Source organism: Nicotiana attenuata, chromosome 5 (assembly GCF_001879085.1).
Source record: "Nicotiana attenuata strain UT chromosome 5, NIATTr2, whole genome shotgun sequence".
NCBI classification, from domain to species: domain Eukaryota; kingdom Viridiplantae; phylum Streptophyta; class Magnoliopsida; order Solanales; family Solanaceae; genus Nicotiana; species Nicotiana attenuata.
This window is the reverse complement of record NC_031993.1, coordinates 25,609,622-25,623,683: the sequence shown is the minus strand read 5'-3', so window position 1 is coordinate 25,623,683 and position 14,062 is coordinate 25,609,622. Positions and strand designations below refer to the sequence as shown.

The window sequence follows — 14,062 nt, the reverse complement described above, 5'->3', positions numbered from 1 at the left end:
GGGTAGAATTAAGGTGGTGATGGGGTTTATATGTGGAGAAGAAGTTTAAGAAAACTCAAATGTTCAGATATGGGGTCAATAGTTAAAGAGTCTTTTCTACTCAATAATGTTTCACTTCTCACCATTGTAACCCCGCACCAAATGAAATGCTACCATCGTCTTTGAAAATGTCATTTGGCTCGTTTCTAGATCTCAAATGCAATGTCACAATTGTAGTCCATGATAAGAACTCGACTAAGATTATTTGATATTGATTAGCTCGAGTTTGAGCAGCATGCATCAACATTTGCGTTTGAATTGCCAAGTACGTAGTTTCATTTCCATCTCTTTTTATGTTGGGTTTGGTTGAAAATATAAATGATGAGTGAGGGGAAGCTAAAGAGAAGACATATGATTTCCCTTTGTTAAGAAAGCAAGTTTAAGCAGAGAGAGAAGTGAATGTGGAAACATCGAATATCTATGCTAAAGTAGAATTTTTTCAATCTCGAATGGCAACAACCTAAAGTAGATATATTTGTATTATTTTTTCATTTGTCCTTTCTTTCCCTTTGAGGCCAAACATAGTACTATCAATTATAATAATAGAAAAAAAGCATCAATCCAGAGAGGCATATTTAGAAGTAAGGAATGTTAAATTTTGTATAAGATTGAAATCTGGAAGTTGTAATAGATCATCGATTTAACTTGGCGTACTTTCATCATACTTGCACCATTTCCTTCCTTGTTTATGGGTGTGTTTGTACTTTTATAGATGCATGCATGTGCCTTTAACTTCCTATATTAATAAATCATAATCAATGAAAGTTAATTAAAAAGAACATAAGTTGCGTTGAGAGAGGCCGAGGGTATGTTTACCTTTTTGAATTCCTTAAGCTATTCTTTGCACGCTCATTTTGACAAAATTAATTACTACATCCTTTTATGACTACAATATTTAATTTGCACTCTTAATAACTGGAAATAGAGGCGGATTCAGGAATATAGCAGGATGAGTGCACTATTACGAAGCAGTCGATCCAGAATATAAATTTTAGGGATTCAACCTTTAGTTCTACTATTGCATCCATTATACTTTTTGAATTATAAGTTCAAATTTAATATTAATATAGTAATTTTCCTACATCTATATATGTATTCTTTACTTCCTATCGAAAATGTTGGAATCGTTCCGGCACACTTGAGAAGTTGTTTTATCATTTTGAAGTTGTTTGATTTTCTTTAATGTACATTTTGCAATTATAAATTTGACAACACAAATGCTTCATCTATAATTCCAGCGCTACAACATTTTAGGCCTCTAGCCACCCCTGAAAAGTATGACCTAAGATGCCAAGAAGTGTAGCATTTGATCAAAGGAAACACTTTACGGTTTTAGGCAATGATTTTGGGGGTGGCCTAAAGTACTGCAACCTTTGACTATTGGCCACGCTTTGTAAGTGTTTCCAAAGAAGCCACGCTTTAAAAGTGTGGCCGATATGGTACAAAGATCACGCTTATATGTTCTCGTGTAGCCACACTTTTATGACATAAGGATACACTTTGAAGCGTCATCTTTTCACCTAATAGACCACGCTTTTAAAGCGTGGCTTCTGAAGCAACATTTATCATGAACAATTCCAGATTGACAATTTCTATGGCACATTTTCTAAGCATGTCAATTTTATATATACTATAAAGTAATTTTTTAAATATTTATATTATCCACAATTTTGTGGTTAAAAAATTATATTTGTTAACATTAAGTTCTGTATTCACATTTATTTCAAGCATATACGTTACGATCTCAAGTATTAAATTAGATAATAAGTAACATAATAAAATTAATTAAAATGCATATACTTGAATAAACTTCAAGAAAGAAACATAATTTGGGTAGCAAAGAACTCGACAAAACCGAATGTATTCATATATATAGTATCAATAATAATAACCATCACAATTGTTCAAAGGGTCTTCACCATCAACTTTAATAGATCAAATTGATCAATGGGATCAAAGACTGCATACAATTTGTAATTTATTTTGGTTTTTAAAATATATATAAATAACTACTTTAGGCACTTTGCCTAGTGGAATTTAAAAAAAAAATTAGAGACTTTTTCATGAGATGGGTTTTATTTAAATTAATTTTGTAGAGGCTTGTTCCAGTTCTTTCTTGGGATTAACAAATTAAAGAAAATAGAGATTGGTATAATATAACTATTTCTAAAAGCATGAGAACTTACAATACTAAAAGCAATAGAAGAGCAGCAACCAAGGATGAAGCAAACGTAGAAATAGAAGCAACAATTACTGTAGGGTTTTTCAAGTATTGGAGTAAATAAAAACTACTTATGATCACAATATCTAAAGTAGGCAATGCAACATAAAGCAGTCCCATAAACTATCACACATATAATTTAAGTATTCCGTAGAATCCATTATCAAGTCAGACCAGATTACATTGAATCAGCCTTCACTACTGGATGTAATGGAGCGATGCTGTGAACGCTACCGTTGTATCATTTAGGTGGTTCAATAATAACTATATTTAATAATAGACCTTAAACGTTTTTACAAGGCATATATCGTATGGCACCTCCCGTGCTAGAGAAGCTCAAGAAATAATTGAAAGAGTATTACTGGATGCTGGTCACATCTACCCATCAAAGGCACCTTTCGGCGTGCCAGTATTGTTCCAGAAGAAGAAGGATGGATCGCTTAGACTACCGAGAACTTAATAAGATCACAGTGAAGATCATAAGTACCCGATCCCGCTCATCACTGACTTGTTTGATAGACTTGGGCAAGCCAAATACTTTACCAAGGTGGATCTTCGCAAAGTCTACTACTAGGTTCGCATTGCAGAAGGGGATGAGCTGAAGACAACATGTGTGACGAGATATGAAGCCTTTGAGTGGTTGGTGATGCCCTTCGGCTTAACCAGACACCGACCACATTTTCCACCCTTATGAACAAGATTTTCCATCCCTACCTTGATCAGTTCGTGGTAGTCTAACTAGACGACATAGTTATCTACAGCAACTTGGAGGAGTACATGGAGCACTTAAGGAAGGTTTTCCAAGTCTTGCGGGAGAACGAGCTATACATAAAGAGGGAGAAATGTGAATTCGCACAATCAAAGGTGCACTTCTTGGGCCATGTCATTAGCAATGACGAGCTACGCATGGACAAGGCTACGGTATGTGCTATCCAGGAGTGAGAGGCACCTACAAAGATAAAGGAGTTGAGATCCTTCCTTGGCCTTGTTAACTACTATCGTCGGTTCATCAGTAGCTACCCAGCAAAGGCCGCACCATTGACTAGGCTGCTGAAGAAGAACAAGCCATGGGTCTGGACGGAGCATTGTCAAAAGGCGTTTGAAGGCCTTAAGGCAACTGTAATATAGGAGCCAGTCTTGGTGTTACCTGACTTTGCCAAGACATTTGAGGTGCACACAGAAGCTCCAGACTTCACCATTGGGGGTGTCCTAATGCAGGATAAGCATCCAATAACGTTTGAGAGCCGCAAGTTAAATGAGACGGAGTGATGTTACACGGTGCAAGAGAAGGAAATGACTGCCATTGTGCATTGCCTTCATACATGGCGACATTATCTGCTCGGGTCGAGGTTCGTGGTCAAGATCGACAATGTGGCTACTAGTTACTTTCAGACGCAGAAGAAACTCACACCAAAATAGGCTATGTGGTAGGATTTATTGGTCGAGTTTGATTATACGCTGGAGTATAAGCAGGGCAAAGGTAACGTTATAGCCGATGCCTTGAGCCGAAAAGCCGAGCTTGCTGCAATCACTTCAGTAAGATGGGACACTCGGGAGGCTATAAAAGAAGGCATACAGCATGATCCAGCATCCAAACAACTTATCAAGTTAGCCAACAAAGGCAAGACAAGACGGTTTTGGATAGAGGGCCTACTACTTACCCTAGGTCGGCGAGTCTACGTGCCTAAGTTTGGAGACATTAGACGACGGATCATAAGGGAGAGTCATGACACAACGTGAGCTGGTCATCTAGGTCAATGTTGCACTAGGGCCCTGGTTGAGTCAGTCTACTATTGGCCACACATGCGAGATGATATAGAGTGCTATGTGCAGACTTGTCTTGTCTGTCAACAGGACAAGGTTGAACAACAACAACCCGGAGGACTTTTGGAGCCAATGCTAGTTGCAGAACGTCACTATGGACTTTATCACTTGTCTACCGAAGTCTGATGGTTATGGTACTATTATGGTAGTCGTGGATAAATTTCCTAAATATGTCACCTTCATGCCCGCCTCCCCAGGTTGCACTACCAAGGAAGCCGCCAAGCTATTCTTTAAGAACGTGGTGGAGTATTGGGGCTTACCAAGGCATACTATTAGTGATCGAGACCCCCATTTTACTGGAAACTATGGAGAGAGTTATTCGACATACTTAGAACAGAACTGCACTTATTCCACTAGTTTCCACCCACAGACAGATAGACAAACGGAACGGGTCAATGACTTACTAGAATTCTACTTGAGACATTATGTAAGCGCGCATCAGAAAGATTAGGCAAGGCTCCTAGACATCGCTCATGTCTCTTATAACTTGTAGCGGAGTGAGTCCATGGGGCGGACACCATTTAATCTAGCCACAGGCCAACAACCACAAACTCCACATTCATTACCAGCTGCGTTCGACGGAAAGGGTTTGGGGGTATGGCCAAATAATGGGAGGAGCATCTTGACACTACTAAGTCCTACTTGGATAGGGCAGCTAAGAAGATGAAGAAGTTTGCGGATCGTAAGCGACGTCCCATAGACTACAGAGTTAGGGACATGGTCATGGTGAAGTTTAACCCAAGAAAGTTCAAGGCACTACGGGGCATGTATCAGAATATGATTCGCAAGTATGAGGGGCCATTTAAGATCGTCGCCAAGGTAGGCAAGATCTCATACAAGCTTGATATGCCATCGTATCATAAGATCTACCCTATCTTCCATGGCAACATGCTTAAGCAATACCATGAAGATAAGGATGATCCAAGTAGGGGTAAATTAAGTCGAGCTCCTATGACTATCACCGCTTCGCATGATCGGGAGATTGAGGCTATTATAGATTACCAGGCCAGGCAAAAACAAGGGCAAAGAGCCACCGCTATGTTCCTCACCATTGGAAAGGGCAATCACCGGATGAGGCCACGTGGGAACGATATGAAGACTTGTGGCCATTCAAAGATAAGATCCGAGAGTTTATGCAGCAGCATTGCGCCGCGGTCGTTGCAATATTAGGTGCCATTTTGGTGTATATTAATGTCATGTGAAAGCTTACATAAGAGGAAGGCTAGCATTTGTGAGAAGATTCTAGAGAAGTATGGATATTTCCTTAGGAAGACCCTAGATCCTTATGGATTTGATAGGAAAGTCCTTGGAATCTTCTAGGCTTGTAGAAAATTCTAGAGAAAGCTCTTATTTTGTAAATATTAAGAATTTGTGTAATAATTAATATATACACACTAGCCCCTACGAGACAGGTAAATAAAGGGGGCATTCGTTTGTAATTCACCAAGGAAACGATTCAAGTCTCTTTAATACAAATCTTCCTTTAACAATTTTCTTGTGTTCTTTCTATAATTCTCTTAGCTATCTTGTGAGTGTAGTAAGGCTGATTTGGCATAGCAAGAGCATGAGCAAGCTGTGCAAGATTGTGAGCAAGTTGTCAAGTACCGCACGTGTACTTAGTTAACAACTAAGGACGTGACATATGTGTCTTATAATGAGTAGAGTATCGCTGCACCTGTTTAAGATTTTAAAAATCAATTTATTGTCCATTCTAGCAGTACAAAATCAGTAATTATTCCAACCTTTATACCAATATAGTTAAGGTGATTTTTGTACATTTTTACAAATTTATTTGGTATTTTAAAAGCTAAATTGCATATAATTGCAATTCTAGCCTATTTTAAGTTTAATAGCATTTTAATTATAAAAATTGGTTCCAGTATTTTTAAATTAATATTCATGTGTTATTAATTGACTCGGTACTTTTAATTTGCTTAAAATCATTTTGCTAGTTTTATAAAAATAAAAGGGAAAACTGGCTATTTAACATTTAGCCTCATTTCCTTGCAATTACAACCTATTTACATTTCAATTTTAGCCCTCAAATTGATCTAACCCCAATTGGATCGGCCCAATTCCAATTTTACCTAACCCCTTAACCCATTTATTTAACCCGCCCGGATTTCCTTTCAATCCAGGCCGTTGATCCTTTGATCAACGGCCAGGATCACCCCTTTCCTTTTTAATTCACCTCCCACACCCTAATTCCCCCCATTTAATTTAGTCCGCCTCCCTTGAATACTCTCCACTCCCAAAATTCTCTCGAAGGTTCTTCGGAACCCTAACCGTCTCCAACCTTTTTCCACCATACTTCCACCGGAATCCGTGGCTTCTTAGGCCATGGATGGTCTTTACTCACCCCCCTCCACCATTAGACCATGGTTGTTCGAAGCTTTAAGGTCTGACCTCGATGGTTCTCTTTCAAACCTTCTCAGATATATGGTTCTATGGCCTCTCCAGCCATGCTCAGGCGTATTCAAGCATTGGGAGCCTATTTCCAACCTCATCCGACTCCAGATCGGAGTTTCTTCCAAGCCTTTCTCATTTCTAGGGTTTCTCCAAAATCCTAAGCTATTAGAGGTCTTTTCTTTGTTTGTTCTCTTAGATCTGTGATATATTTGTGATCTACTAGATTTTTAAAGTATTTTCCCAAATCTTTCTTTCAAAAATTACTTCTCTTTGATTTAGGGTTTCTAAAAGGTTTTCAAACAAAAAAACATCTTTCTGATTCTTTTCTTTATGTGTGTTCGTCTATGTTATGCTCGTATGCTTTCTTTTCTACCATGCATGTGTTGTTCTTCTATTTTCTTCTAAACACGATTATTCTATACCTTTGTATTCTACTGTGCCTTTAGACTAGGCTCGCTTGTTAAATTTTGTTATGATTTCCTACATGTTCTTTGCTATATTTTTCAGTATTCTTCTACTGAATGTGTTTCCTACTGAGTTCTTAAGTTTGTTTGATTTACTAGACTTTTGTTTGAGTTCTAAGCATGCCTCCTTTACTGTTTCTTAAGTTTACATCACTTCTTCTCTCTTCTGAACTTGCTTAAATCCCGAGCTTTTCTCAAACATGTTCTTTATGCTTTCAAATCTGCTATCATGTCTGTTGGTTTCTCATGAGTCTTTAAAAGAGACCTCTGAGTTTGTTTCAATGGTTTGCCCTCTCATCTCTGTATCTGATTTGAGTTAAAACCCTAGGATTTGGGGGTTTCTTTGGCAAAGTTCGATCTTTGTGTTTGGACTGGGGTTCTACTTTAAAACCCCAAACTCTCAGACTCGTTCTGAGTCTATAAATTTGACCTGAACCTTTTTATGACTGTTTCTATGATAATCTTTTCTAATCAGCATGACAACTCCTTATATGTTTGATATTTGTGTGCTTTATATACGAGAAGTTCTTCTTTCAAAAAAGGTCTTGCCAATTATTGATTGATTTCGAATTCTTTTAGTAAGGTTTGATTGATTGTTATTGACTTTCCTTAAGTAAAACCCTTTCCTCTCTTTTTCTGACTTGGTTCATTCGATCAAGGCCTGCAATTTTGATTTTACCGGCTATTTGATTGATTCCCTTTCCTTATTCTTTCACAAACCGTGTACCACTGGACTTTTTCCTTAAATAAACTCCTATGTATTTACCCTTTTTGTGTTACTTTGGAAAAGATCTCAGTCAAATTCTTTCCTTAACTGTCTTCTACCTATTTGAAATCTGAATCCCTTAACTAAAGGGAGATTTTATGTGATTGATTGCAAAGCTATTTTCTTACCTTTTCTTACTTGCCTTCTGCACTATAAAAGGGGACTACCCTTCTTCACTATAAAAGGGGACTACCCTTCTACACTTAAGACAAAGACAATTGAATACTCTTTAAGACAACTTCAAATTCAATACTTTTACACACTTCTAGCTTATACTACTCACCTCACACTCTCAATTTCAATAGTTCCACATTCTCATCTAAGTTTCTTCTGGCTGTTTCCTTGCAATTGGGATTTACTTCTACTTTTTCTCTGGTTATTTCTAAAACTGGTATGTCCTAATTTAGTTTTAGACATCACACCAATGTGTTTATTTACAGCTTCTGCAATCCTGTTTACTTTACTGTCCATGTTCAGTGATTAATCTGTATGCTATTCTCTTTGCACCTGTTTTCTACTGTGAATCCCTATACCCCTATTCCCTCTATGTGTTTGAGTTAAGGTCCAGGCATGGCGGTATCTAAATTTCTGCTCATGTTTGGACCTGATCCTTAATGGATTCTAACTCCCAAACAAATGTAGCTAACATGCTGGTTAGGGGTGTGCCAGCACTCCTAATTGCTGGGTATGACCACCAGCCCGCCATGGCCTTCCCAGAATCCCCTCTCTTGCACTTACACTCATTCCTAGTTTCAAAGTTCTGCCCCCTCCTATAAGCCTTGCTTTGGGGACCTTGAGTTCCTTCGAACTTGGACATTTGAGGGCTGGCCCTTCCACACTGCCCTTTAATTCAATTCTGCAACTTATTTGGGTGTAAGTACTGCCCGGAGTTCATGAAGCTCCTGGGAACTCTGACACACCCAAGAATGAGAAAGGCTTTGGAAATCAGATCTTTGGAGTTGGTTTATTTCATGTTTCAGACTTGGAGTCTAAATTAGGCTCTCTTTGCTTGTACTTTAATTTCTGATGTGATGTAATTTTTCTTTTTCTTTATTCATTCTGGGTTGTAATAATTTGTAATAACATATGAGGTGTATAGTGAAAAGGGGAGGATCACTCATGTATGCATATGGGTAGACATCATGTTCTTAGGTATTTATTCCTGCAATCTCATCCTGCTTTTCATCTATGCATGTCATATAGAAATCCTGCTCATAGTTCTTCACTTATGCATGCCATATAGAAATCTTGCTTATATTCTTCACTTATGCGTGCCATATAGAAATCTTTCTTATAGTTCTTCACTCATGCATGCCATATAGAAATCCTGCTATAGTTCTGCACTTATGCATATAGAAATCCTGTCTATAGTTCTGCATCTATGCATTTCATATAGAAACCCTGCTTATAGTTCTGCATTTATGCATATATAGATACCATGTCCTTAAGGTTCTGCACTCATATAGACACCATGACTATAGGTTTCTGCATTCTTGCATCATGTAGATAACCTGTCTATAGGATCTTTTAAATTCTGCATTTTTGCATCTATCACTAGGCAAACGGTTTATAGGTTTAAAATAACAAAAAATTGCATTATAGATACCATGCCTATAGGACCCTCGCACTTCTGTAAACGTTTTAAAACCAGTCACGCTTAGAAAGTATGTCTATAAAGGGTAATCAACTGAATCTGAATCAAGTCTAAAATCAACAGTTTCGATATTCAACATCTGCCGAGCTTAAGTTTGTCTATAATCAGAAAGCTTTCTTTAAAATCGGTATACTTCACATTGCTAGATATCATGCCTATATGTCTCATCTAGGCAAACCATTAGGTAATTAATTAACTACACCAGTCTTTAATAATTACAACCAGCAGGCAGGCCTAATTTGGACTTCTTATCTGAAAATATGTAATAAATCAGCCACGCCTTAACGTTTAAGTCTAATTAAAGACCTAATCAGTATCTGAAAGACATGCTAAAACTATATGTTCTGTATGTTGTAAGGAGGTTTGTTTGAGCCTTGTCTGTTATGTGCTTCCCCATACTTATCATGTATGTTTTGAATGCCGCCTTAGACTTTTGTCCTTTTTAAACTCTAAAAGTCAAATTTTCCTCCCCTTTAGGACTAGTAGCCCCTAATACCTCCGGGGCGGATAGGATTGGGACGGGTAATGGCATGCAATAAGCAACGAGACCATTCTGCGATTTAATACCTTAACGGGGTGGATAAGAGTAGATATGGATATGTTGACCACGCGATAACACCACGTGTATAAATGGTTATCGGGTGTTGTGTGGGGTTATCCATGTTATTTATAACCTAGGACCCCCTTTCCTCTTCTCTTGTTTACCTTATTTTTCAAGAATTTTAAAGCTGTTTAGTTTTCAGTTTCTTCAATTTTTTCTATTACTTCAATTACTTGCACATATTATGCAAATCTCTCTTTAATTGTCTGATTTTCAGGTACTGTTTCTTCCCAACTTCTGCCCCTTTCACTTCCTTTCAAATTACCTGCATCAATTATTTGACCCCTTCCCCTCTACTTGTGTATCTTTTCTTTAATTGTAAAACTTCCGTCTTCCAAATTTTAGCACCCTTTAAACCTCTTGTACTTCTTTTATTTGCAACCATCATGTGAAAGTTACCTAGCATTTGCAATGCTTGCTTATTTACTTCTTTGTATTTAAAGTCACAATTGTAGCATGGCCGGGAACCACACTAGTGGATCTTGAGGGGTGCCTAACACCTTCCCCTCGGGTTAATTTCAAGCCCTTACCCAACCTCTGGTTTTTTCTAAATTTAATTCATTTTCTAGGGCTCTGTTGTCGATTGTGGATGTCCACAACTAAAATTAAGGAGTATTATTTAAAGTGATCAAGGTTCTCTCATTTTTCTCTCCTCGAAATCAGATTTAACGTTTAACGTTTAAAAATGTACGATTGTTATCGGCGAACCCTCCGGCGACGGCGACCAGGTAAGTGCCCCCGACCCTCCCCCCCTCTCTCCTCTCCCTCTAGTCTCTCTCTCCTCCCTTCTCTCTTTTCATTTTTTTTCTTTTCACTTTTTCTTTTTCTCCTACCTCTTAACCCTAGAAGCAGGCATTTTTTCCGCCGACTTGTGCGCCAGCGCCATCTCTTCTTTCTTCTTCTATTTAGTCTGGTTGCAGCTCATCCCCTGTTCCTCTTTTCTCCTTCTTTCTTCTTTTCTTCTTCTTGCTCTGCCCACTGTGTCTCCGGCGACGTCAGACCGGTCCGATGACCAATTGGACCAACACCAGATCGGTGTTCATCAGAGGTGACGGTGGCAGCCCTGTATCCCTTTATTTTTCTTGGTCCCGTGGTGTGTTTTGTGTGTTACAGGTAGCATTTTTGTGGCCGCTTAGTGGCGGGAGGGAAGTGCACGCGCAAAATTAGTTGAGCATTCCAGCTGGCAGGAACAAGGGCAGTGCGTCGGGTCTCTCAACATACGGAATACACCAAGTCGAAAGTCAACATTGTTGTATATATCGAGACAATCCCCAGGTTCTACTTGCGGGAGTTGTTACCTCCCCTTATTCATTTTCTTTTATTGTGTTAGTTGAATTATTGCATTCTTTGTTCCTATTTGTTTATTCATCGTATTAGTGCGCTTATAGTTGTATAGTGTCTTTGTCTAACTTGGTCTGTTGCCTTGTGTGTGTTAGTGATTCCTCTTAGTCTGTCATAGGTATAGTGGCTGTGGTATGGGATGGACGAGTGAGGTCATGTCCTCGGGGGGAGTAGGGGGTAGGGCGGGAGGTAGGGCTGGGGTTAGGGGGTGGGTCGGGAGGCAAGGGAGGTAGAGGGAGCAAGGGTGCTTATAGGTTAAGAATCGGGTCATGGCACGTAGGTATATTGACGATAGAGTTGGCGAAGATTCTCCGGAAGAGGAGGGTCAATATAGCGTGTGTCCAGGAGACAAGGTGGGTAGGGTCGAGTGCGAAGGATGTGGACAGGTATAAACTTTGGTACTCAGGGGTCGAGAGAGGTAAGAATGGAGGGGGTATCTTGGTGGATAGGGAACTTAGAGAGTCTGTGGTCGAAGTTAGACGAGTGAATGATAGGTTGTTGGTTATTAAGTTGGTGGTCGGTGAGTTCACCCTAAACGTCATTAGCGCCTATGCACCGCATATGGGCCTAGATGAGGAGGTTAAACGACGCTTTTGGCAGGGGATAGATGAGATTGTGCGCCAGGTTCCGCCTGCCGAGAAGCTATTCATAGGAGGGGATTTCAATGGTCATATTGGAGCAACTGCAGGTGGTTATGGCGAGGTGTATGGAGGCTTTGGTTTTGGGGAGAGGAACGGAGGAGGTACCATGCTATTGGACTTCGCTAAGGCTTTCGGGTTGGTGATTGCGAACTTTAGATTTACGAAGAGGAATGAGCATTTGGTTACTTTTCAAAATGCGGTTGCGACGACTCAAACTGACTATATCCTCCTCAGGAGGTGTGACAGCGGGCTGTGTAAGGACTACAAGGTCATTTCGAGTGAGTCACTCGTGGCGCAACATATACTCTTGGTGCTAGACGTTGGTATTAGGTTTAAGAGGAGGAAACGAACTGCTCGGGGACCACCGAGAATCAGGTGGGGAGCCTTGACTAAGGATAAAGCCAAAGAGTTGGAGTGGCGACTATCGGCTATGGGTGCTTGGAGGATCAGTGGGGACGCAAACACTATGTGGTCAGCAACAGCAGACTGCAAGGGCGTCTGCGAGAGAGGTATTAGGGGTCTCGACCGGTGTCTCTAGTGGGCATAAAGGAGACTGGTGGTGGAATGAAGTGGTCCAAGGTAAAGTGGAAGCGAAGAAGGCAGCATACATGAAGTTAGTGGGGAGCATAGGTGAGGAGGAGAGGCAAGCATGCATGGAAAGATATAAGGTAGCTAGGAAGGAAGCTAAACTGTTAGTCACGGAGGCTAAGACTACGGCTTACGGTCAGATATATGAGGAACTAGGGGAAAAGGGCGGGGAGAAGAAGTTATTCCGGCTTGCCAAGCTAAGAGAGAGGAAGGCTCGGGATTTGGACCAAGTGAGATACATCAAGGACAAAGATGGTAGGATACTGATGGAAGATGCCCAGATTAAGAGGAGATGGCAGGCTTACTTCCATAAACTTCTGAATGAGAAAGGGAATCGGGATATTGTGCTAGGCGAATTGGAGCATTCTAAGAGTCACCGTGACTTCGGGCTCTACAGGCGTATCGAGGTTGAGGAGGTTGTGGGGGCTATGCGTAAGATGAGTAGGGGCAGAGCTACCGGGCCAGACGAGATCCGGGTGGAATTCTGGAAGTGTGTAGGGAGAGCAGGCTTGGAGTGGTTGACTAGGTTGTTTAATGTTATTTTTAAGGCGAAGAGGATGCCGGATGAGTGGAGGTGGAGTACGGTGGTTCCATTGTATATGAACAAAGGTGATATCCAAAGTTGTAACAATTATAAGGGTATTAAATTACTGAGTCATACCATGAAAGTATGGGAGAGGGTCATCGAAGCGAGGATGAGGATGACAGTGTCTGTATCCTACAACCAGTTCGGGTTCATGCCGGATCGTTCTACCACAGAAGCTATACACCTTGTTAGGAGGTTGGTAGAACTGTACAGAGAGAGAAAAAAGGATCTGCACATGGTGTTTATTGACCTAGAGAAGGCGTATGACAAGGTTCCTAGATAAGTTCTCTGGAGATGCTTGGAGACTAAAGGTGTGTCGGTTCCCTATATTAGGGCGATTAGGGACATGTATGATGGGGATAAGACTCGGGTTAGGATAGTAGGAGGCGACTCAGAGCATTTTCCGGTTGAAATGGGGTTATACCAAGGCTCTGCGCTCAGTCCGTTCTTATTCGCCCTAGTGATGGATGCATTAACAAACCATATTCAAGGGGAGGTGCCATGGTGCATGCTATTTGCCGATGACATAGTTCTGATTGATGAGTCACGAGCCGGTGTTAACGAGAGACTAGAAGTTTGGAGACAGACTCTTGAGTCTAAAGGTTTCAAGCTGAGCAGAATGAAGACGAAATACCTGGTGTGTAAGTTCAGCACTGAGCCGGGGGAAGTGGGCGTGGATGTGAGGCTTGAATCACATGTTATCCCAAGTAGAGGAAGCTTCAAGTACCTTGGTTCGGTTATCCACGGGGGAGGGGAGATCGATGAGGATGTCGCGCACTGTATTGGGGTAGGATGGATGAAGTGGAGGTTAGCATCCGGAGTTTTGTGTGACAAGAGAGTGCCAATGATACTCAAAGATAAGTTCTATAAAGCGGTGGTTAGACCGGCCATGATGTATGGGGCTGAGTGTTGGCCAGTTAAGAACTCA

The 14,062-nt window shown here is 40.4% G+C and overlaps 1 protein-coding gene across 1 annotated transcript; it reads left to right on the top strand.

The window, feature by feature from the left end:
- Window positions 11,881-12,498, top strand: LOC109226064. Its single transcript, XM_019390868.1, has one exon. The coding sequence runs from the start codon at window positions 11,881-11,883 to the stop codon at window positions 12,496-12,498; it is 618 nt and encodes a 205-aa protein (XP_019246413.1).